This window comes from Balaenoptera borealis (assembly GCF_965194805.1).
Source record: "Balaenoptera borealis genome assembly, chromosome: 1".
Taxonomy (NCBI): domain Eukaryota; kingdom Metazoa; phylum Chordata; class Mammalia; order Artiodactyla; family Balaenopteridae; genus Balaenoptera; species Balaenoptera borealis.
The window spans coordinates 60,722,461-60,748,667 of NC_138860.1; the positions used below are offsets into that span (position 1 = coordinate 60,722,461).

A 26,207-nucleotide genomic window follows, 5' to 3' on the forward strand; every position below is an offset into this window, starting at 1 on the left:
TGGGGAGAGGTTGCCACTCAGATAAACAGCATTAGTTTGCACTGACATAAACACACACACACTATCCCACAAGTAAATATGCAAAGCTAGCATCCTCTGTTCTCATGATTGACCTTAAATCCTGAAATAATGAATTTGAGTTAATTTTGTAGATCATGTTCAAAAATATGGCCAGCCGCAGCTACAGCATTTACCCTCATGGTGTGACCTTCTCTCCTTATGAAGATGAAGTCAACTCTTCCTCCACCTCAGGTTTGAACCTTTCACTTCTACTGAATGAAACTATTGACTTCTGAGAGGTTGCCGTAATTTTCTACTGTCCTCCTTGCCCAGTAGTATAACTTACACAGTCAGGTAGTACACATATAGGGGTATCCTCAAAGTCACAACCAAACACTGCTCACTTCAGGGATTTTGTTTATCCTAATGATTAAAAAATATGGTGTCCTTTGTTAGTGCCATAAGTGGCCTCTAGTGGACGAATATGTAATAGCTACATGCTATCCAGAGTTCTATCAAGTGGAACTTAATATAAAAATAATATTCCTTTCCCAACATTGATTCTAACAAGAGCTCAATTATTTTAAATTATTCATTCATTTCTTATTTACTTATTTGTTTATTTAATTTATTTCCATGAAATAATTTTGAAAATCGAAAACAATTTTGACTATATTTTCTTTCAGGCAGTAACACCATGATCAAAGCAGTTCAACCAGGGGAAACCTATACTTATAAGTGGAACATCCTAGAGTCGGATGAACCCACGGAAAACGACGCTCAGTGCTTAACAAGACCATACTACAGTAATGTGGACATCACAAGGGACATTGCCTCTGGGCTGATAGGGCTACTTCTAATTTGTAAGAGCAGATCCTTGGATAAGCGAGGCATACAGGTATTTTGTCCTTGAAGTAACCTTTCAGAAATTCCAGGAATTTCTTCTGACTGGAACAGATTAGTTCTCCTTGTTAAATAATGGGGCTTTTGCTTCTAGAGAACCAGAAAATATTAAGTAGTCCTCTTTAGTGTGAATGTAACAATGCTTATTCCTTTAGCTACTTTTTTGTCTTGTCTATTTCCATATGGACTTTCACTGGAGAAGGCAAGTCTACAGTGTGATACTGTATTTTGTTTGTTTGTTTCAAATTCCAGATCTGTCCGTGCTAGTTTCTCTTAATTTCTTCCTTTCATCAAAAGCGTATTACCTGGTGGTGCAGTGGTTAAGACTCGCGCTCCCAATGCAGGGGGCCCAGGGTTTGATCCCTGGTCAGGGAACTAGGTCCCACATGCATGCTGCAACTAAGAGTTTGCATGCCACAACTAAGAAGCCCACGAGCTGCAACTAAGGAGCCCGCCTGCTGCAACTAAGACCCGACACAACCAAATAAATAAATAAATAAACAAATAAATAAAATTAAAAAAAAAAAAGGGTATTACCCCCTCCTAAAAATTTTATAGGGTTGTCTCACGGCTCAATGAGATACCATCTGGTAAAAGTGTAAAGCTCTGTACCAGTCCTTGTTATTTTTAGAGACCTGCAATAGGGAGAGAAAGGAGATACAGGCAGACATAGCTTGCAGACATAGCTTCTCATGAAGTTGAACCCAGACAATGGTCTATCTCTAGCAAGACCAATTTATACAGAAGAATGTGAACAAAGATATGGATCTTCTGAGCTTATCTTCATTGAAGAATAAAAGCCTCATATCATTAACTTAAAATTCCCAATTAGGCTAAGCTATAATCAAAGAAGTCTCATCCCAAGGCATATAAAATAAATATATGCCTAGAAAAAGCAGAAAGAGACATTTGGAAGACCCTAATTTATTGAGCTGGGAAAGGAAACAGGTAGGGAGAGATATAAAACTTTCCTACTGCACCCTTCTTTTTTATCCTTTGCAACTATTTGGAGCACATCCAATCAATCATTCGAGTTGAAAGGTGATAACAGAGATAAACAGAATTACAGTTGCTAACGTTGAAATGGGATTTTTCTATTAGGATATTTTAGTCTCTGAATTTTCTGATCTGCTCTGTTTGCCTTGACATGCTACCTTTGGCTCTAACAAGGGCTTTGTACACAATGGGCTCTCACAGATGTCTGAATTTATGGCTTCATTGGACCCAAGACCTGTACCCCTTTGGTTTCTGAGAACTCAGTGTTGTAGTTAATCAATCTGCTAGGACGTCAATCACTGAACACAGCACTTTTACCCTCCAGAGGGCAGCAGACATTGAGCAGCAAGCTATGTTTGCTGTGTTTGATGAGAACAAGAGCTGGTACATTGAGGACAACATCTACAAGTTTTGTGAAAATCCTGAGAAGGTGAAACGTGATGACCCCAAGTTTTATGAGTCAAACATCATGAGCAGTAAGTCGGAGCACTCTTTTTGTCCATCAGTTTTTCACTCCTGTGGTTGAAGTGTGACTTTCCTAGAGGAAGAGACATGGATTAGAATCCACTCACCTCTTACCCTCACTTCCAGTCTAGGGATTTGGTGATGAAATTACTGGGTGATATTATAGAAATCTTTTTACAGCATGAGGTAAAAAGCTTGTTATCCTTATAAGTCTTCTTGGTCTCCTGCTCCAAATGTGTATGTGTGTGTGTGTGTGTGTGTGTGTGTGTGTGTGTGCATGCACGCACACATGTGCATGTGCACTTGCTCTGAGCAGGTAAGAACAGGGTGAGGGATGGATGGTGAGGGAAGAGGCCTTGGTCAGAGGTATCTGGGGATTTTAGACTGGGTGCAAGGTGAATACTCTTTATGGCCAGGGCAGAAATATTAAGTAGTCCTCTTTAGCATAAATGTAACAATGCTTATTCCTTTAGTTACTTTTTTGTCCTGTCTATTTCTTATTTCTGCCAGGGCAGAAACAGGGTAAATAATCCAAAATTGGATTGTCAAATCAAACTAAGGCAAAATGCATATGGGAGACAAGAGTCTTGGAAAGTCAATCCATAAAGAAGTTTTAAGTACACAGTAAGAAGTTCAGAACAGAAAGAATTCCCTGAGCCAAGGTTCAGGCTTTTGCTACAGTTTTTAAAGTCAGTGCCCAAAGCCAATGGTATGGGAAGTCAGGGAGAGATTTCACTGAGCCAGCTGGAAGCAAACTTCTCCACAATGGTCATCGTCCCCTTCCTCAGAGTTGAGAGTCACTATTATCACTTTCTCTGATAAGTAACCACAGGTACGAGGATGGTTTCTCCATGGTCTGTTCATATAACTTCAGACAACTAACAACTGGGGATTCTCAGAACTGGCAGGTGCCAGGAAAATAATTTGAAACAGGGAGTTAGCCTCAGCTTTCTGTACTTAATTTCATTTTGGCAATGAATCTGTCATAGCTCTAGACTAGCACTCGCTGTCCGTTAGAAATTATATATGAGCCACAAATATAATTTAAAGTTTTCTAATAGGCATATTAAAAATTAAAGAGAAATATATGAAATTTATTTAATAATGTTTAATTTAATATATCATAAATATTATCATTTCAACATATAATCAATATTAAAATTAATGAGATTTACTTTCTTACTAAATCTTTGAAATCCAGTGTGTATTTTATAGTCACAGCACATCTCAATCCAGATTACCCATATTTCGAGTGCCCAGTAGTCACTGGTAGCTAGTGGCTCCCAAATTAGTGCAGCTATAGACCATTTGGAAAAGCTTCCTGAATGAGGCACAAACTAAAAACACATTATGTCAGCTATTCGATAAAATATTTAAGTTCTCCCTAGTTCCAGGCATTGTACTAAGATTAGGACTATAGTGGTAACCTAGGCAGACATGGACCCTGCCCTTATAGAAATCATATCTGTGATATTATTATCATGCTTAGTATATAAGTAGACAATGATACTGACTAAAAACTGTATCCCTTGGAAAGAGAATGAAAATGTCTGAACTTGATAGTTGAGTGCAAACTAGAGATTATATAAATGCTAAGACAGAGCAATTAAAATTGCAAAATGTGCTAAATAGGCTTCATTTTTAGGGACATTACTTTGCATTCAATAACTAATGTGTCGAGGATACGGGGAGGGGGAAGGGTAAGCTGGGACAAAGTGAGAGAGTGGCATGGACATATATACACTACCAAACGTAAAATAGATAGCTAGTGGGAAGCAGCCGCATAGCACAGGGAGATCAGCTCGGTGCTTTGTGACCACCTAGAGGGGTGGGATAGGGAGGGTGGGAGGGAGGGAGACGCAAGAGGGAAGAGATATGGAGACATATGTATATGTATAACTGATTTACTTTGTTATAAAGCAGAAACTAACACACCATTGTAAAGCAATTATACTCCAATAAAGATGTTTAAAAAAAAAAAAGAAAAAGAAAAAAATAACTAATGCGTCAAGAATCTGTATTTCTTATATTATGCTTTTTCTCCAGGTAAAATTACTCTAGACAAAATTCTAAGTTACCTTTGGAATATCTTTAAAAGCAGAACCTAGAGTACAAAATATTTAATATACACTTAACAAATGAATAAATAAAATGAATAAATAAATCAATGTGAAAGGCTTTGTCTTTATCCTGACATTTCTCCCTTGGCTAACTTAGGAGAATAAGCTCTCATTTGAAAAGTCTGAGTTTGATCTTCCAGTTACACTTTAGATTTGGTAAAGCTTATCTCAGATAATCACTGCTCAGATGCAACCAAATTACCAATGGGATATTTACCGTAAGTATAATTAGACACATTCCCTTTTGTTGGCATAGGCCTGATGTTTCAACAAATTTCACTCTTTCAGCTATCAATGGCTATGTGCCTGAGAGCATACCCACACTAGGATTCTGCTTTGATGACACCGTCCAGTGGCACTTCTGCAGTATGGGAACCCAGAATGACATTTTGACCATTCACTTCACTGGGCACTCATTCATCTATGGAAAGAAACACGAGGACACCTTGACCCTCTTCCCCATGTGTGGGGAATCTGTGACTGTCACAATGGATAATGTTGGTAAGAGCTTGGACTCTTAAAGGGGACTCTCTGATCTACCCAGTCTGCTGCAGCTCTCCAGACTACCATGGTTCCTGGGCTTCTCTCTCTGATCCCTTGCGGGCTTTCTTTTCAGTACTACTCATGATTTCTGTTTCGGGAATTAATTACTTAAATGGGGCCAGTCCTTTAATGTGCATTCCATTTATCCTTCTCTGGGCTAAGTGAGAAGTAAAGCTACAACAGTAAAAAGATAAGGCATGACTCTGAGGAGAAAGCGTGAGCATTCAGACACAAAAGAGCATTTCTTTTATCAAAATGCCTTTTTCAGCTTTATAAGACAGCCATCCCACCCTAGGGTTAGTGATCACCCGATATAGTGCCTTAGAGGCTGGCTTCAGAGACAGCAGTGCCATGGAAAGCACATGGGCTTTGGAATTCATCAGACCTGGGTTCAAATCCTGCTTTGCCACTTGATATCTGTGTAGCCTTGGACAAATTACTCCACCTCACTGAGCCTCAGTTTACTCATCTGAAAAACAGAATAATAACACCTTACAGAGTTGCTTTGACCATTAATTGTTATATGTGCCAAGTGCCTAGGACTCAGTAGACAATCAACATGTGGTAACTATTGAAGACTTTTCAGGAAATCTTCAGTGTGCCAGCAAATCATACCATTTCAAAGAAACTCAAAACTGCCCTAGGCCCACCTGAATTATTTATTACTTAGAAATATCTATATGTCTCTTATTTGTGGGGGTAAACATCATCATCTTCCCCCTAACTCCAGCTCTCTAACAAAATGTGCAACTTACAAGATGCTTATGATATTCTAAGTCCATTTCATTCTTGACTCATCCCTTTAAAAATATATTCTAAAATAGTGACTCTCAAACTATCTGTGCTGCAAGTTTTTTTCTCCCTAATTTTCACTGACCAATATGTTGGGTCTATATTCTGTTAAATGAGATAAGTATGCTGATCACATGATTGGATGTCATAGAAATGTCAAATTGCTAAAAGGTTTCCTATACACTTTCCTCTCGATTTCTTTCCTTATGTCACTGTGGAACAGTAACCAACAGTTCACAGATCAGTTGTGGTCCACAGACCACAGTATCCCCGATGAAAGTTCACTGGAAATGATCTGCCACAATGGACCATAGGGTTTTTATATCTTTTGCTGTACTCAGAGCTCTCTGTTCTCTCTGTCTCTATTTTGTAGGAACTTGGATGTTAACTACCATGAATTCCAATCCAAGAAGCAAAAAACTGTGGCTGAGATTCAGGGATGTCAAGTGTATCCGGGATGATGATGACTCATATGAGATTACATACGAACCTTTAGGATCTACATCCCTAACTACAAGGAAAATGCGTGATTCTTCAGAAATCAAAGATAAAAATAATGATGCTGACTATGATTACCAGAACACACTGGCTTTATCATTAGGAATCAGGTCATTCAGAAATTCATCATCGACTCAGGAGAAAGATGAGTTCAATCTTACTGCCCTGGCTCTGGAGAACAACTCTGAATTCATTCCTCCAAGTACCAACAGAACTGTTGGTTCAAATTCTTCTTCCCCAGGTAACATTAGCAGGCTTATTGCCAATAACTTTGCACAACCTCTGAAAATTCTTCCTCACCCAGAAGCCACCACAGCTGGTCCCCCGCTGGAACACACCAGCTTGGATAAGAACTCAGTTCTCAACCCTCCCACAGCAAAGCATTCCAGCCCTTATTCTGAAGATCCTATAGAAGATCCTCTACACTCAGATGTCACAGGGATAAGCCTGCTTGCATTTGGTACAGAAGAATTCAGAAATCAAGAACATGCTAAACGTAAAAGATTCAAGGCAGGAAGAGGCCGAGCAACAAAGCATAGGTTCTCCCAGATGGAATTCCCAGCACATAAAACTGGTAGACATTTAAGCCAAGGCAACTCTTCTTCTTCCAGAATAGGGCCCTGGGAGAACCTTCCCAGTGATCTGTTACTCTTACAACAAAAGGATCCATCTAAGATTCTGAATGGGGAATGGCATTTGGTTTCTGAGAAAGGCAGTTATGAAATAATCCAAGATGCTTATGAAGACAATGCTGTTAATAAGCTGCCAAACAGCCCCCAGAATGACTCAAGGACTTGGGGAGAAAACATCCCTTTTAAAAACAAGCATGGAAAGCAGAGTGGCCACCCAACATTTTTTGTAACTAGACGTAAACCTCTACAAGGAAGACAAGATGGAGGAAATAGTAGATTGAAGAAAGGCCTTTTTTTAATTAGGACACGAAGAAAGAAAAAGGAAGAGAAGCCTGCACACCATGTTCCTCTATCTCCAAGGAGTTTTCACCCACTGAGAGTAGAGGCCAACATCTCATTTTCAGACGGGAGACATAATCATTCATTGTTACTCCATACATCCAATGAAACATCTCTTCCCGCAGACCTCAATCAGACATTCCCCTCTATGAACCTTAGCCTCATAGCCTCACTTCCTGATGGTGATCAAAACCCCCCAAATGACACCAGTCAAACAAGTTCCCCTCCAGATCTTTATCAGACAGTGAGCCCAGAGGAACACTATCAAACATTCCCTATTCAAGACTCTGATCCAACGCACTCCAGTACAGTCCCCAGTCACAGATCTCCTCCTCCAGAGCCCAGCCAGACACCCGACTATGACCTAAGAAACAAGGCCTTCCCTACTGATGTTAGTCAAACGTTCCCTTCCTTGGAACTTGAAGTCTGGCAGACAACCACCTCTCTAGACCTCAGTCAGCCATCCCTCTATCCAGATCTCAGCCAGACAACCCTTTCTCCAGACCCTGGCCAGGAGACTCTCTCTCCAGACCTCAGCCAGACAACACTTTCCCCAGACCTCAGCCAGACTCTCTCTCCAGACCTCAGCCAGACAACACTTTCCCCAGACCTCAGCCAGACTCTCTCTCCAGACCTCAGCCAGACAACACTTTCCCCAGACCATAGCCAGGAGACTTCCTCTCCAGACCTCAGCCAGATGGCCCTTTCCCCAGACCTTGGCCAGGAGACTCTCCCTCCAGACCTCAGCCAGACAACCCTTTCTCCAGACCCTGGCCAGCAGATGCTCTCTCCAGACCTCAGCCAGACAACGCTTTCCCCAGACCTCAGCCAGGCTCTCTCTCCAGACATCAGCCAGACAACCCTTTCTCCAGACCTTGGCCAGACGACTCTTCCCCCAAACCTCAGTCAGATGCCACTTTCCCCAGACCTCAACCAGGCAACTCTCTCTCCAGACATCAGTCAGACATCCCTTCCTCTTGATCTCAGGCAGACATCACCTCCTCTAGATCTCGATCAGACATCCCACACTTCTGAATCTAGTCAGTCATTGCCTCTCCCAGAATTTGGTCACACTTTCCCTTATGCAGATCTTGGTCAGATGCCATCTCCTCCACCACACTCTCCACTAAATAACACTTCTATACCAAGAGAATTTAATCCACTGGTCATAGTAGGCCTCAGTAGAGATGATGGAGATTACATTGAAATTATTCCAAGGCAGAAGGAAGAGAGCAGTGAAGAAGAGTATAGTGAATTTGATTTTGTGGCCTATGATGACCCTTACCAAACTGATCTTAGGACAGACATCAACTCCTCCAGAAATCCTGACAACATTGCAGCATGGTACCTTCGCAGCAACAATGGAAACAGAAAAAATTATTACATTGCTGCTGAAGAACTATCCTGGGATTATTCAAAATTTGCACAAAGGTTTGGCCAGTTCTCTCCTTTTATATTCTCACTTTTCCACTACTGCTAAAAAAAGTAATTACAGCAGTCTAAGGAGATGATTCTGGGCAAATTATACTAAGTGTAACTTAGTTAAGTATCATTTAGTTCCCCTATTGCAACTTGGTCTATACTGTTTCCTTTGTCAATTCCAAGATTAGCTTCTCTACTTTAGGTGACATCTGGACAATATAAGAGCAATCACTCTAAGAAGTCTATAATATTTTGTAGTTAAATTAGCCCCCTCCTCTCTCTTCTTTTCTCATCACACATGTTCCTACCCCGTCTTCTTGCTCCAATGCAGAGCCCAACCTATCCATAGCTATAGGCTAATCAATATGATTTCATTGAAGTTGGCTTCAAATCCAAACTTGTGATGTAGAAATCTCCTTTTGCAATTACTTATTTAACAAAAACATTTTAAATTGTTTACTGATCAATATAAAGTATATAGCATCTTGGTGAAGATGAATTCAAATTCCATAAGATTCCAGTAGCAGAGGCCAAGGGTATAAAGTAGCTTAGAAACAAAAAGAAAGTTTATACCCTCAACTGAGCCATTCATTACATAGTGATTTATCTTGATTTAAACTTTTGTTTTAACTTGGTTTATAGACTCACTCAGTCAATAACTCTTTAATGAGCACTTATTCTCTCCTAGGCATTGTGCTAAGTGCTGAGACTATAAAAGAGAATATAAACACAGGACTCCTGCCCTGATGGAACTTATGTCTAGTTGGGCAGGAAGATATGAACCAAGTGCTCACATAAATAAGTGTAAAAATTAACCATGATAAAGACCAATAAGGAAAGGTGATATATGGAGATATGAGAACTGGGGAGTCTGACTCTGGAGAAGCGGCATTTGAGCTGAGATCTGAAGATGAACAGGAGGTAGAGAGGGCAGAGCATTCTAGACAGAGAGAACAGCATGATGAAGGCCCTGAGGAAGGAGGAAGCCCTGAAGCTGAAGACCTGTGTAGCTGGAACTCAAGAAGAGGGTGGGTGCTAGGAAAGTGTTCGGCTAGCTCTGCAGAGATCAGATGCCACTAGACTTTGTGAGCCCTGGGAAGAATTTTGATGTTTTTCAAAGAGCAATGAGAAACCCTTCAAAAGCTTTAAGCCATTCCTAGTTTACTGGAATATGTCAGTTCCTTTCCCGAACCTTGTTACTTGCAGTCTTTTTAATGAAGGAGTTACACCAAGTGGCCCCCAAGATCTGCTGCAGCTCTAACATTTTAGGGTTCCAGCCACTCTTCAACCATAGAGTTGAAGGAGTTGATGCAATTTTGTAAGTGGCCTGACTTACAACAGAGAGTTTTTAAGGGAGCCACATGCATTTTTAAAAGATAATTTTTAATTTAATTTTGCTCAAGTGTGGAAAGCCATATTGGTCTGGGTTCTATATTCTGGGATGACAATATAGAGAAAGGAGAGAAAGGGGGACGAGAAGCAACTACAGATTCTCAGGGATATCATGGGGACCATGTGTAAAGTGTCCAGATATAGCCCACAGATTTTACAAAAGCTAACTGTTACACTACTAAAGTTAAAACCAAAGTGCAACTAGAGTAAGCAAACACAATGCATGGTATGACTTACAGAAATTATTTCATTAATCTGATGCCTGACATTTCCATATTAGAATTTTGTTAGTTTAAGAGACTTTCTCCCATGACTTCCTATTTAGATGTAGCACCCATTACTATCTGAGAATAAATAGTTTATCTAGGGATTTCTAAGCAAGTCACTGAGGGAATAAGGTTTTCCAGAGTGTAAAGGGATGGAACTAGTTCCTTCAAAATCCTATGTCCCATTCCAGATATGCAACCCATTTTTATGGCAAAGTTGTTTTGCTCCTCCCCATGTGTTCTGTGAGACTGTATGTTATGCTTAGAGTCTGGAAGAACGGGGTTAATCCGGTAGAAAGGCTAGAAGGAAGGCAGAATGGGATTCTCTGTGGATGGCTCATGTTGTATAACAAATACTGTGAGACTGAGGGATGAGCTTTTGGCCTGTTTCCCAGACTCCTGGGAAATTTAAGAGTCAGTAGGAAATGTGCTCTAGCTCCAGACTGAGCTGGCGAACTACATGAGGAATACTATGATTTAGCAAAAGCAAATGTGCGAAGAGTGGCTACTTTCAGAGTATAAAACACTCTCCCATCCAGTGACCTTTACAGGGGTGACCCTCTAAATCAACTGACTCTTATCATCTGCCTGTCCTGGCACTGTCCCATCACATGGCTTTGTCTGCTTTTGATATTAAAATCTGCTATGTTAATATATGATTATATTTGTCATTCATTAATACATTAAATAAATATCTGCTCACTATGTGCCAGATAACTTGCTAGGCACTAGAAATAAAAATTATAAACAAACTAGGCACAATCCCTAACCTCATGGGGCTTTCACTCTAGTGGTAGAGTCAGATATTAATAGATAATCTCATGAATAAATGATATATAATTTACTATATATACTATAGAAATATTATAAGAATACTACAGGGATTTACTATATATACTATAGTAATAGTATAGAAATGTAAGGAATGCTAGAGATTTGGCCCAGTCTAAAGGATCATAGGAGGAGATACCAAGAAATGATATATGAGCTGGGAGTTGAAGGATATTTACTGGCTTGTGGTTTTAGTTATTTATATTTTAATTCATTTGTTCATCAAATATTTATCAAATATCTTCTCTATATACTATATTCAGAAACAGAGATAATTTCCTAAATTCTTGAATGGTCTTTAATTTGTTCTTTTAAACAAATGCTATTATTATCATTTCAGTGAAGACATTGATGATGTTTCAAAGGACACCATATACAAGAAAGTAGTTTTTCGACAGTACCTTGATAGCACTTTTAACAAACTTGATCCTCGGGGAGAGTATGAAGAGCATCTTGGCATACTTGGTCCTATCATTAGAGCTGAAGTGGATGACGTTATCCAAGTAAGTCATCTTTTGAGCATTGCTAAGATCATCAGAGGAATTTCCACAAGCACCAGAGGGTTGTAGAGATGAAAGTGGCAAGAGAGCTATGGTGACTTATTTATTTTTCAAAATTAACAAATATCTACATTTCTTTTCAAAGACTTCTTGCCAAGTAACTTGACACTCTTCAAGAAAAAAAAAAATGATCTTATAATTTTATTTCTCCCTCTGCTAAGCTCCTGTTCATTCTATACGGGCCAATTCCATTTCTCCTAAGAAACTTTCTTTAATTCCCGCAACCTCTCCTAAACATTCAGCTGAATTGCTCCTCCCAGGCATTCCCACCTAATCCCATTCATACTTTGTTTATAGCACCTTTTGTCTCCAGATTTTTAACTTGCATTCACATGTGCACCTCTCTCTATGCCAGTAGGTTGAAACCTTATTGTGAGTAAAACCCAAGTCTCATTCATTTTCAAATCTGTAGCACCTATCTTTATCATTTCATTTGTAAATAATGTCAATACTTTTGCTTTGAGCCTAAAAACAAACCTGTTTTGGCGTTTCTGGAGTAAACTACTCAGGCCCTATCTCATAGGATGGTTGTAAAATTAGATGAAATAATATACGAAAGTTACTTTGCAATTCTAAGCATTCAATATATCTTGGGTTCAATTTAATAGCCATCCACTTTGACCCATAATGCTGACATTTTTTGGGCTTTATTAAACTTAAATACATTTGTGAATCATTCTTTTTTGTAGGTTCATTTTAAAAACTTAGCATCCAGACCATATTCTCTTCATGCCCATGGGCTTTCCTATGAAAAATCATCAGAGGGAAAGACTTATGAAGATGACTCTCCTGAATGGTTTAAGGAAGATAATGCCATTCAGCCCAACAGCACTTATACATATGTATGGCACGCCACTAAGCGATCAGGGCCAGAAAATCCTGGCTCCGCCTGTCGGGCTTGGGCCTACTACTCAGCAGTGAACCAGGTAAGCATAGCCGTCGAAAGTTTTTGTCATTTCCCCTAACTTATAACCTGAGTCCACCAAATGGAAGTGTCATGATTATTTCTTAGTAAATATCTGTCTTTCCATGAGGAATGTGTAAGGATCATGGTCAACAGTCGACAGCTACCGTAATCAGGGACTCTCCATGCAGATCTTCAGATGACAGTGAGAAGCATTTGTTCAGTGGAAAGGAATGAGGAATACTTAAAAGGTTGGCCCTAGTTAGAGTGACTACCTTTACAGAAGAAGATGTTTATCTGCAATTTCCTTGAACAAGTATTAGCTTTCTTCTGCCTTTTTATTCTTTTTTTTTTTTTTTTTTAATAAAAGAACTACAAAATCAAGACTCCCTCATTTTGAGCATGGTAGAGAGCACAGACTTAGATTTCAATTCCTATCCTGTCACTGACTGTGTAGCCCTAGGAAAGTTACTTGCGCTCGCTCAGCCTCAGCTTCCAAAGTTAAAAATGAGATAACAGTATATAGCATGTATAGTAAGCACTTGGTAATATTTGTTCAAAAAATGAATTTATTTTTTACCATATAGGATTGTCGTCAGCATTAAATAAGATACTATAGGCAAAATATTTAACATAGTAGATGCTCAATAAATAGTATTTATAATAGTATCACTATTATTATTATCATGACTACCATGTCGAAACAAAGGATTAATCAGAGGAAGGGACTGTGAACGTCACAGAATTAGATGATTAATATCCAGGCTTATTAAGCTATTCATTTATAATCTTCAAATTCAGAGCCTCTGAGAAGGTCTCCTTTTCAATATGATCAGTGATTGTCAGAAGGGCAAAGAAAATCTTGAGAAAGAGATAATACGTGCAATTTGCTTACTGTCTTCCAGGAAAAAGATATCCATTCAGGCTTGATAGGACCCCTTCTGATCTGCCGAAAAGGAACACTTCATAAGGAGACCAACATGCCTGTGGACATGAGAGAATTTGTCCTACTTTTTATGGTCTTTGATGAAAAGAAGAGCTGGTACTATGAAAAGAAGCCCACAAGGTCTTGGAGACGCACATCCTCAGAAGTAAAAAACTCCCATGAGTTTCATGGTATTTTCCTCTGACTTTGATCTAGTCTCTGAACCTAATCACTGGGTGATAGTGATTCCTGCCCATAAGTCTTCCCAAAATTGGACATGAGACGCTTCTGTGGAACCAGGAGCTCTAACTGACACCAGGTCCTTAAATGTCTACGAGCGCTGATGTAACCTGGCAGGTGACACTGCAGGTGAAAGAGAGTATACAAAAATCTGAAATCTAAAAGATAGCGCACAAGGCTGCTGCTGCAAAACCAACCCAAGCAAACCAACAAAAAAGCCAGTGTGCTTCAGTTGGTAACATAAATTGGAAAGGAATTAGCATTATTCTGCTATTTAAACAGTTAATAAAACTGTTTCTTGATCTCTAAAGGATCAATTATTTATGTAGAAGTGATCGCCCACACGTACTTTCAAAATAAGAATGACTGTAATATTTGTAGCTCTCAGCAGTTCCCAGGTGGCACCCAAAGCATATGTGGAGAAAATGATATAGGAAACTGTGTAGCCAGCTAATGGAAGAAGGGTGCCAAGAGAGCATTTGGGTGGGAAAAGAGGGGAAAGCATATCTACTCTGAAATCCATTCAGGAACTTTGTCTGTAAATTGGCAACGGAACTACAGTTTTAGAGGAAGGCAGAATTTAGGATTTGGTGAACAACAAATAGAATGACTTAGGGATCAGAAGACAAATGAAGACCCTGTTTTCAGAGTTTGATAAATGGAGGTGATTTCTATGAGATTTCTGATCAGGAAGGTCCTGTGCTTTGGGTGATGGGTCAGTCATTCAGGGTAATAGGAAAGAAGAAAGCTGCTATTGCTTCAGGAATAAAAAAAAAAAATAAAAAAATAAAAAGACATTATAAGCAATATCCAGTTCACTGCCACCTCCTCTCCCCAGCCAGTCATCAAGGCTAAGTCGGTCTATGCTCCCTCTCCCACCCCATTTATATACTCAGGCTACCCTTTTTTCGCTTATTTTCCTTATTAAACTTCTGTAAGTGTGGAATACGATCTGATCTCACCTGTAAAAACACTTTGGCGTAGAGGAAAGGAAACAATATGATTTACAAGCTGCTCCAAAACCCCACTCTCTGGATTCTGCTTATCACACAAGGTTAAGAAATTCTATTAAGCAGTCTAGAATAGAGTCAGTTGAGAGCTGCCCCACAGACTCCAAGCAGAGCTTTCTTTTCTCTTCTCCTATAATCTCTAGGCCTTTCAGCCCAGGGTGCTTGGTCTCAGGGGTAGGAAACACATCCTCTGAAAATCTCTCAACCTAGTGGAAAGTACAGACTGCAGAATCAGACAGGCCTATTTCTTAGCTATGCCCTTTACTTGCTGAGTACCCTCGAGGCCCTGCTTCCTGATTCTTCAAAGAAAGCGTAAAATGCATCCAGTATAGTTTTAGTTTTAAATGTATTGTCGTCTAAATCTCTGTAATTTGGTAATCTTACATTGTAGAACTTATCAGGGTATTTGATAAGCAGACCACCTATGCCTGGCCTCTGCAGTATGCACTGAGTAAATATGTGTTGGATTAGTAAACAAATGAATGAATTTTATTCACTCAGCTCAATTTATCAAATGTTTACTGAGTGCCTACTCTGTTGAGCATCTTCACTTTTGTATCCTGATGTAATGGTTTAGCAGTGCTGACCTAATAACCACTGGAGATACCTTTTACTTTTAGGAGATCTATTTCTTACACAGAAACTAAGATGAGGAGGTGAGGCTGGTGTTATGAGTATGTAGACAGGCGCTTTCATACCTGATATAATTTTAAGAGCGCCAAAATGATCTCAACTCTTCTCCCTCCAAAAATTCACTTTCCTGGCTCCTGAAATTCCACAGTAGTTCCTTTAACTTTAGAAGAATAAACAACAGCCACCACCACCACCAAAACTTCCCTCACTTCAGTCCCAATTAAGTGCGTGGTAGCATTAAGCTTTATCATTAAAATTTTGTATGTATTCATTTTTTAAGGTGATCAAGTTTATCAGATGCTTAAAAAACACATATTTCAGTAAGGAGAGAGTTGATAAAGTCTGAGAACCCTAGACATCCAAGCTGGGAAGGGGGCAGAGGAGCAATCAGACAAACGAGAGAATAAACATGAATGTCTAAGGCTGGTGGGTACAACAAAGATAAAGACCAACTTCCTGGGCTTCCCTGGTGGTGCAGTGGTTAAGAATCCGCCTGCCAATGCAGGGGACACGGATTCGAGCCCTGGTCCGGGAAGATCCCCCATGCCGCGGAGCAACTAAGCCCATGCGCCACAACTACTGAGCCTGCATGCCACAACTACTGAAGCCCGCATGCCTAGAGCCCGAGCTCTGCAACAAGAGAAGACACTGCAATGAGAAGCCCATGCACCACAACGAAGAGTAGCCCCTGCTCGCCACAACTAAGAGAAAGCCCGCGTGCAGCAACGAAGACCCAACAACGAAGACCCAATGCAGCCAAAAATAAATAAATAAATAAACTAATAAAAAAAAAAAAAAGACCGACTTCCTAATTTTGCCTGGAACTATCTCTGAATTTAGGAGGCCTTAGGGTGATACACTGCATATCCCCTCACTTACCCTCTTTCCTCTAAAGACTAGAGTTCACTTATCTGCCCACATTAGTCCTTACCCTTTTCGTAGCCTAGGAAAATTCATACTATAAAGAATAAATGGATAAAGCACAGAACAGGAAAAGTGTAAATCTGGGGAAAAGAGTGATAAACTGCTTGGAAAGGGTACTCACCCACACTTCTGCAGTAGGCTGCTGTGAGAAGGAAAAGGTGGCTCTGTTTCAGCCTGTTACTGATATTATGACATATAGGGGGCCCCTTACTATGTCTGGGTGGGATTGGGCATGCAGAGTAATAAAGAAGATGGCTGGTGAGCGGGAGCCCTCATATTTCCTCTTTCCTGATGTACACAGATTTTTGATTGATTGCAACTCTCTGTCCTTACAGCCATTAATGGGATGATCTACAACTTGCCTGGCCTGAGAATGTACGAGCAAGAGTGGGTGAGGTTGCACCTGCTGAACATAGGCGGCTCCCAGGACATTCATGTGGTTCACTTTCATGGCCAGACCCTGCTGGAAAATGGCACTCAACAGCACCAGTTAGGGGTCTGGCCTCTTCTGCCTGGTAAAGATCTCGGCAATGAAAAGAGGTTCCTGTGACAAAATGGCGAGAGCAGACAATCTTAGCATCTGTAACTCTTCCTCATTCCCTCCTTGTGCCTCTCCTTCCAAAGGGGTTAAAGCATGGGCTCTGGCATGGATCCTGGGCAAAGCCATATTCTAAACCTGCATGCAGAATACAGAAGAGTCAGCTAAATGTCTGCACTCTTTGTAGCACCACACGGACTAAATGTGCAGCCCAACTTTCTTCTACAGAGATGCTCTGTCTAGTGCAGATTCTTCCAAGCCGTGATGTGTCACGCAGGCCAGGTCTAAAGCAGATCACAAAATGAATCCCACGAGGTTCAGGCAGCTAAAGCTTTCTGCTGGGCGGAGATCAGAAACTTACCAGGATTTCGGGGTTCTTGAATTCTACTGCTCACTCTATCACCCTGATATATCTGGGCAAGTGACTGTAGGAATTTGAATCTTAAACTGACTCATGAGGGGAAAAATATATTTTTAAATGATTATAAAACTAAAGAATAATAAAGGTATGTAAAGCTTTTCATGTGCAAAATAATGATAAGGTTTAAACAAACTACAATCATCAAGAAGGATTTTTACGTGCCAGTGGTTTGTAGGTGTGTATCGTAGGTGTGTGAGTGGAGGTGTAAGTGCTAGATGCCATTGATCCTCAAACTGCGGTGGACATAATACAAATTTACAAAGCTGGTTAAGACGCAGATGCTGAGAGATTTTGCTCTCAGAGACTTTGATCTGATAGAACTTGGGCAGGGGCCCAGGATTTTTAACATTTTTTTGCATTTTTAACAAGCAGCCTACCTTCCATAAATGCTATCTGAGAAGCTAATCAGGGCAGTCCCTTGATAGGACTTTGGGTGGGGAGGTTGATGTGTGAATCAGCCTCAGATGTAGGCACCCAAGCCCAAATGGGCCCGATTTAGTTAAGGATGGGGTAAAAGGGTCCTTGTTTGTTTGAAACATGCCAGTTTCTCATTAACAAAGCTATAAAGACCCACTCTGTTAATATCAGGGGCAGAAAGGATTAGGTCAAACTCACTCCTAACTTTTCACCAAGTGTTACCAGATCAGTCATCCTTTCCATGAGCCTGCGAGAAGCTGGGGTTCGCTGGCCCACCTAAATCTTCATACCTAATATCTGCATTAGAGAGTAGAAGGCTGGAGGTCTTTTTTAGCGTGTTTGAAGAGGATGACCATCAGCTATTACTTTTGACTCACAATCTAGGAAATGGTCACATATTATAGTCAGCAGAATTTAAGTATTAACTGGCGGTAGGTAATGTTAAATACCAGAATGGATAATCAGAGGTTTCAGAAAGCTCATTCTTTCAGTGATTTTCGGAAACAATTTTTGTACATCTCTCTCTAAAATGTAAACTTTATAGAAATACTGAAACATGGGGGAAGGATGTTTTATTTTAATTTTCTCAGATAAAAAAGAAAAACTAGAGAAATGAAGAGAGAGACAGGAAACATGTACAATATTTTTGAGGCCCAATGACATATCATTCAAGGTTGCTTTGATAAGCTGTATTATATATGGGTTAACTTGTAACATTATATTTAGATAAATGAAAGTTTCTTCCTAGTAAGGGGTGTTGGAGATTTTTTAAAGTCCCAGGGCAATTTATTTTTAGTAAGTTTGTGTGTGTGTTGTTTTGTTTTGATCTCTTTGTTACACCTGCAGTCCTGCCTAAAGAGAAATGGGTAACTCTTAAGCTATATTCTAAACCACTTGCAATTCAGGGATTTTAGGATTCTTTGGTAGTGGTCAACCAATGTTAACCTGTTAATCTTTGTGCATGCAATGTTGTCCTTTACTCTCTATTTTAGGTTCATTTAAAACTCTTGAAATGAAGGCATCAAAACCTGGCTGGTGGCTCCTAGACACAGAAGTTGGAGAAAACCAGAGAGCAGGGATGCAAACGCCATTTCTCATCACAGACAGAGGTATCATCCAAGAGCCACATTATATTTTTAGCAGGAGAGTGCCTGTCCCTAGAATATTACAAATTTTTAGATTGGAAATATTCAACTCTGAGAACTCTGACATAACAGAGGTGTAATCTGTAGCAGTAATTTCTTTTATTCTGACCTATAGTCTGACTATACTGCAAACATCAGTTTTAAGCCAAATGGTTCACACCAAAGGCATTCCTCTCATTTGAGGAACGAATATAAAGCATCCTCCATCATGATTTGTGATCTATGGGGAAGTGAACATAAGAAATTCTCCAGACTCCCGGAGTAGAGGAGGGGAGAGAAACCAGGACTTCAACTGTGACCGAGATGGTCACTGAACTTGGCATTTCAGTATTCGAGAAACACAGTTTCCATCTGTCCATCCATCCAACCAGCCAGCTAGCCAGCAAGCCAGCATTTATTAAGCACCTGTTGAGTACCAAGCACTGTGTCAACATCCAGATAGTTCAGTGGCTAGTATTCCCTTCTTTGATCAGTATATAAATAACATTGTAACTTTCAGGTCAACTTTTGAGAACATAGTCTTATGAGGGATAGTACTTAATATTGTAAAATGGCTTATTTTAAGATACAAACAGATGGAAATCAATTTAAAAAGTATTTGCACTTCAGGATAAGTTGTCTTCCACTAGGGCGTCACTAATTTTAATTTCTGTTAAAGTACCAGTTCTTGCTAGTACGTTTACGATTTTATGGTCAGACATATTTAAGTCAGTGCCACACAGGTAGGTGAAAACATCTAATTACTGACCCACTAGAGGTATAATCTATAGCCATAGAGATTTTACTTTATTATATGTACTTTCTAAGCAAAAATTATTCATTGTTCTATTTTTTTGTAGACTGTAAAATGCCAGTGGGACTAAGCACTGGTCTCATAGCTGATTCACAGATCAAGGCTTCTGAGTTTTGGGGTACGTAGTAGCGTCATAGCCTGTAAAAGGCACCTCCTACAATCGTGCTGTATACGGCCTGCAAAACTGTACATGACAACGCTGCCTATTGAATCCATGGGCCATTGCTCCTCTCTAGGCTTTTCTCTACCACAACACAGTAAAACAGCAGTAAAATATCTAATTACTGACCCCCTAGAGGTCAGTAATCTCTAACCATGGAAATTTTACTTTGTTATACGTATTTTCTAAGCAGAAATTACTCATTACTCTGTTTTTTGCAGAATGTAAGATGTCAATGGAACTAACCCGTGTAATATTCTAGCCAGATTCACAGGGTCTTATAGGCCAGGTATTACAGTCCCCATTAATAGAGCCCTTTGCTGCATCAACCATGCATCTGTTCAAGAAATTTTTTGTTCACCCACTGTGTGTCAGGAACTCCTCCTAAGTTTCCTCTCTCTGCCTCAAACTCTTCCCAACATCAAAAGGTCAATTGTAAGGGATCATGAGGCTCCCATAAATTCCTCTCATGTCTTTCTGTTAGGCAGGCACACTAGGCAGAAAACACATCACCGTAACTGAGAAAAAATAAATATGACCTATATGCAAGAAAGGGGGTGGGTGGTAGTTGACAGCTGTCCAAGCACAGACCTGAAACCAAGATTTCATCATCAGGGACTGACTTAGTAGCTGAGGCCCGCGTCAACTACCTGGTCTCCTAATTGCAACAGAAGTTCCTTTAGGAATCTGGTTTTCCACTGGGACTAAACTCACTTGAGAAATTGCTAGCTGTATGGTGTTTTTTGTTTGTTTGTTTTTTAATTCAGAATAAATTTTTTTCTTCCTTTGGATTTAGGTTATTGGGAACCCAAATTAGCAAGACTAAACAACGGTGGATCATATAATGCTTGGATCCCAGAAAAACTTTCAACAGAATTTAACCCTAAGCCTTGGATCCAGGTATATCTTATTAACCTGATAATATTTACTGCTACTGTAATAGTAAAAATGTGCGGTGTTTTGTTTTTGTTTTTGTTTTTGTTTTTGTTTTTGTTTTTTGGCAGTGCTACGTGGCTTGTGGGATATTAGTTCCCTGACCAGGGATTGAACCCAGGCCCTCAGAAGAGCAAGTGCAGAGTCTTAACCACTGGACTGCCAGGGGATTCCCTGTAATAATAAAAATGACAGTGATTTAATAATTTCTTCTTGTTGTTCTTGCAATGTTGTTAGGGGAAATGACAATTACTAGGTGCTAGGCACCATTCTAAGTACTTTGCATACTCAAAATGGACCCTATGAGGTTATTTCTAGTAATATCCCATTTTACAGATAAAAAAAACCTAATGTACAGAGGGATTAACTAACTTCCCAATGTCACATACATTAGTTAGTGGTTGAGTTTGGATTCAAGTTCAGGTACCCTGTGCTCAAATACGGATTGCTCCTAGACATTTTATTAGTTTGTTAGGTGTTGGTTCTTTTTTCTAAAGAAGGTTAGTTGTACAATGAATTAAGGCAGTGTGTGACTTGTTGACAAGGATGGTTATGCTTAGTGGCTTTTCTATATTGCAGGTAGACATGCAAAGGGAAGTCCTGTTCACAGGGATCCAGACCCAAGGTGCCAAACACTACCTGAAGTCTTACTACACCACCGAGTTCTTTGTGGCTTACAGCTCTGACCGGACAAACTGGCGGATCTTCAAAGGGAACAGCACTAGGAACGTGATGGTCTGTGTGCATTGTTGTTTCTTCCTGAGCCTAGGGTTACTATATCTTTTTTAAAAATACCTTTCTGGGTGTTATAAATACAAATGGCTTTCTTAGTGTCTTATGGAGGAAGGTGGTAAAATGACGTGTCTATATATTACAAATTGGAGGGATAAGCTTGACTTCTGAAATTTCAAAACTTCATAAAACTTGAAAAAAAAATCTCTTTATAATCAAACTAAATACCCAGACTTCTCAGATTGGCAGATGATATGCAGTAGGGTAGAATATCTGGTCTTGTGCCTTCAAGAGCTCATGCTAAAAATTGGCCACCAAGAGTTTTGATTTTACTAACTCTTACACTTTATTTTGTTCTTTATTTCAGTGTAACTGAAGGAAATAGTAGTGTTGCTCTGGGGCAGTGTGATTCTCACATTATTTTTTTTGCTGCCATGCCTGAGGAGTGACTTTCCCCTGTTGGATTGTCCAGGGCCTCAGCCAGTTTATTCCCAATGACCCAATTATACCAGCCCTAATTCTTCCCCTTCTCCCTCACCCCCCTCTCCAAAGAAAGCTATCTGAATGCAAGGAGTCAGTCCACCATTATTACATTGATAACCTTGAATCAGTTTCATTTTTTCTGTAAATCATTTACTATGTTACTATCTTCTATATTATCATTTAGCTATATCTAATAATAAATTATTTGCACTATACCTTAGAATAGATCATGAAAATCTTAAATTATGGTTCTTACCAATCAGTATTGGAGACAGTACACAAATTACAGTTAAACTCCATAGCTTAAAGATTTTTGCATCTGTGTTCATGAAGGATATTTGTGTGTAGTTTTATTTGTTTATACTGTCTTTTTTGTTTTAATATCAGAGTAATACTAGCTTCATAAGATAAATTAGGTAGTGTGCTCTTCTATTCTGTTTTCTGGAAGAGATAATCTAGTATTGGTGTTAATTCTTTAAACATTCGGTATAATTCACCAGCAAAACCAGGTGGACCTGGAGATTTGTTTTCTGGGAATTTTAAAATTACAAATTCAATTTCTTTAATAGTTACAGGCCCTTCAAATTATCTATTTCATATTGGGTGAATTTGGATAGTTTGTGTTTTTTCAGTCAATTGGTCCATTTCCTCTAAGTTGTTAAATTTATGTGTAAGGGTTGTTTGTAGTATTCTCTTATTATCCTTTTGATGTCTTCAGGGTCTGTAGTGATATTGCCTATTGCATTTATGATACTGGTAATTTGCATCTCTTCTTTTTTGCTTTGTCAGTCTTGCTAGAGATTTGCCAATTTTTAAAAATCTTTTCAAATAACTGGCCCTTTGTTTCATTGCTGTTATCTATTGTTTTTCTGTTTTCAGTATTACTGATATCCGCTCTTTTGTTTTAGTTGGCTCTTCCTGACACTGTTCTGGCAGGGAAATGGGATGGGGCACAGCCTCTTACTGCCAGGTAGAGGTCAAAGTCCATTCCCTATTTGGCCTCCTCTGTTGACACCTGAGCTGGAACCCCTCCTCTTTGCTGCTGGGTGGGGATGGGATGGTATCCACTGACACTGCAGGAGTGGGAGCCTTATTAGAAGTTGGAAGAGATGAAGATCCTGGGTCTCTATTTGGCTTTCTCTGACACAACCCCAGTCAGGGTGTTGGGGTGCCTCCTTACAGTCTCATGAGCATGGAAGTCTAGGCTCCCCAGTTGTTCTTTGCTGCTGTGGGTAGGAAAGGGGCCACAGTGTTTTCTATTCTATGATGTTTGGCTTGAAGTAGAATAATTGTTATCTAAAAGTTTTCTGTCTTGCTAGACTGCTCTTTTCTGGTCCTGAGGCTAGAGAAAGAAGGCTTTTGTTGGCTTTTTTTTTTTTTTTTTTTTGTCTGCACCTATTCGTGTTTCCTGGTTCCTGGCTTCTTTACTTATAAGTCTGTATATGCAGTAAAAAGAAAACCCAGGGGACTCACCACTGTGTTGTTCCTTGGGTCCTGAGAACCCTAGCCAGTCTGCCTTTTCTCCACCTTTCAGAGTCTTTTTATGTTTTCAGTTGTACTTAGCAGGAGGAATATGGCAAAGTATACCATCTTCCTGAAGTGGAAGTATTCCCAGTTATCTTTTAAGACCAAATTAATTTGATTCAGGCTACATGAAAACTTAATATTACAATATGAAATTGGATGAAAATTTTATTATAAAATCACTTTATAGAGAATTGTTATGTAACTAAATTTTCTTCTCTTCCTCTAGTATTTTAATGGCAATTCGGATGCCTCTACAATAAAAGAGAATCAGTTTGACCCACCTGTTGTGGCTAGATATATTAGGATCTCTCCAACTAAATCCTATAACAAACCTGCCCTTCGATTGGAGCTGCAAGGTTGCGAGGTTAATGGTAAGGAACACAGATGCATTGTTTTCTAGCTGCCACTCAGAAAATCAAGATTTGGGGGGTAAGGGAGAATGGGTAGAATTTTTAGTTCTCTTCACTTAGGCTCCTAGAAAAACCTTTGTGAAACAGAGTTTCCAGTCAGGTAAACTCTCATTGTGATCTAGACTGAGACTGGTTCTACCAGCCAGAGGGCAGGCTCTCTGAACAATTCCTGGATCATATGGCTACTGCCTTGACCCTCTAAGGAAGGGCCCTAGGGAAGAATGACCTCCATCAGCCCATTTTCAGTAAGAACTGAGAGTCAAACTAGGTCTGACTCTTCCAAAGTCTTCCAGCCACGTCACTCAGACTTTAATGTAATAAAAGTATCTAGCAACATTACTGGCATATATTAGGTGTTCAGTGAATGTTTTTGAAATATAAATCTGCCTCCCAACTTCCTGAAACCTTGCTTGAACTCTGTATTCTGTTTCACACTCTGTGTAGGTACCCAAGCCTTTTCTATGTAAGCTTCTATTTTTCAGGGGATGTAATGTGACCTGTGGTATAAATAAATCTAGATAACCATAAATGGCCATAATAAAATTCTACTATATATAACAAGATACTTAAGGATTTTATCAACTGTTCTTCTTCTCTGACTCTTAAAGTGGTGCTTTCCAAATTTTTTCACTTCAAAGCACATATAAAATATAATATCTGTCTCACAGTCTGGGGTAAAAGAATGAAGCAATCCACCCTGGACTTGGTTGATCTAGGCACCACCTAGCTGCTCAAGGACTGAGGGGGTAGGGAGATCAATATACAGGCACACCTGTCCAGCAAAAATATTCTTCTACAAGGAAGGCAAAATAAAGACATATTTAAACAATATAACAAAGGTTCCATGACTCACTGAAGGAGGGAAATGAGTTTAGATGTTTAGAACATGGTATTTGATGTCAGACTGCCTGGGCTCAAAGCTAGTTTCTGATTCTTCTAGCAGTGTTATTTTAGTCAAGTCACTTTTTCTTGCTGTGCTTTTGTTTTCTCGTTTGTAAAATGGAGATATTTAAGAGCATTAAGTAATACATGTGAAGCCTGAAAACAGGGTTTAGCACTTGGACAATAAATGTTCATTGCTCTGATGGTTGTTTTTGTCATTACTTAGCAGTAATATTATTTCTTGTCTCCTCTGAAGTACAAAATGCCATGCAAGGAATATCAGTGGTATATAATTAATCACATTACTTTTTTCTTGACAGGATGCTCCACACCACTGGGTATGGAAAGTGGAAAGATAGAAAACAAGCAAATCACAGCTTCCTCATTTAAAAAATCATGGTGGGGAGATTACTGGGAACCCTTCTGTGCCCGTCTTAATGCCCAGGGCCGTGTGAACGCTTGGCAAGCCAAGGTGAAATGTCCCCTGCAAATGGAATTCTCTCAGCCTTTCAGAAGAAAGCATAGGCCCTCACTACAGGGAACATGGGGGGCCTGGGAAGCCAGAGTATCATCTCCTGCTTCTGCAGATTATGATCCTAGGTCTGAGAACTAGGATGTGTGTTGTCTTGATAGCTTTAGCTCGAACTTTGGCTCAGAGAGAAGTTGTCATCTCTGTGGTCTTGATTTAGACTAGGGGTGGGCAAAATTTTTCTGCAAAGGGCCAGATAATATTTTAGCCTTTGTGAGCCATACATTCTCTGTCATAACTACTCAACTCTGCCATTGTTTCAGGGAAGCAGCCGTCAAGGATAGGTAAATGCACGAACGTGGCTGTGTTCCAATAAAACCTTATTTACAAAAACAGGCAGTAGGCCAAGTTTGGCCTTGGGCTGTAGTTTGCCAACTCCTGATCGAGACAACTTCCATTAGGGATAAATGACTTAGATCTGCAACATCTTGTTTTCTTTTTGTTCTCTCCAGAATTTAGCAATATTTTTCATTTTCTTAAGAGTGTCATTTAAATTTTTTTGTTCTCATTTTTTCAGAACTTTGTAACATTCCTTTAAATAATTGGCAGCCTGATAAGATGCTGCAAAACCAGGTTTATAAATCTGTGATCTAAGTTTTGTGAACATCTCGCAGAGAGTTATATTGCCCTTGATATTAGCCCATTGAGTAATTAAGGTAACTTAGTTCTAGGGTAACGATTAATAATTGACTCATATTTATTTCATTCTTTGACTGACCTGAAAAATCTGAATGGCATCAGAAATCAGAACAGTCCAGTCAATCAACTTAATCCAGGTTCCCTATTTTCTGTCCTCCTAACTCCCTCCCTTAAGGAAGCTACACTCCAATTCCCTGGACTCT

The 26,207-nt window shown here is 39.6% G+C and overlaps 1 protein-coding gene across 1 annotated transcript in view; it reads left to right on the forward strand.

Annotated features, from left to right (window-relative positions):
• Positions 1-26,207, forward strand: part of F5 (coagulation factor V) — an 80,732-nt gene that overhangs the window by 48,803 nt on the left and 5,722 nt on the right. The window contains exons 9-23 of the mRNA XM_082354564.1: positions 153-252; positions 687-898; positions 2,225-2,375; positions 4,773-4,985; positions 6,193-8,719; positions 11,540-11,702; positions 12,449-12,685; positions 13,569-13,779; positions 16,731-16,910; positions 18,764-18,880; positions 19,756-19,827; positions 20,666-20,769; positions 21,382-21,537; positions 23,771-23,915; positions 25,157-25,308. Of these exons, the coding sequence (XP_082210690.1) occupies positions 153-252; positions 687-898; positions 2,225-2,375; positions 4,773-4,985; positions 6,193-8,719; positions 11,540-11,702; positions 12,449-12,685; positions 13,569-13,779; positions 16,731-16,910; positions 18,764-18,880; positions 19,756-19,827; positions 20,666-20,769; positions 21,382-21,537; positions 23,771-23,915; positions 25,157-25,308 (4,740 nt within the window). The remainder of the gene's footprint in view (positions 1-152; positions 253-686; positions 899-2,224; positions 2,376-4,772; positions 4,986-6,192; positions 8,720-11,539; positions 11,703-12,448; positions 12,686-13,568; positions 13,780-16,730; positions 16,911-18,763; positions 18,881-19,755; positions 19,828-20,665; positions 20,770-21,381; positions 21,538-23,770; positions 23,916-25,156; positions 25,309-26,207) is intronic.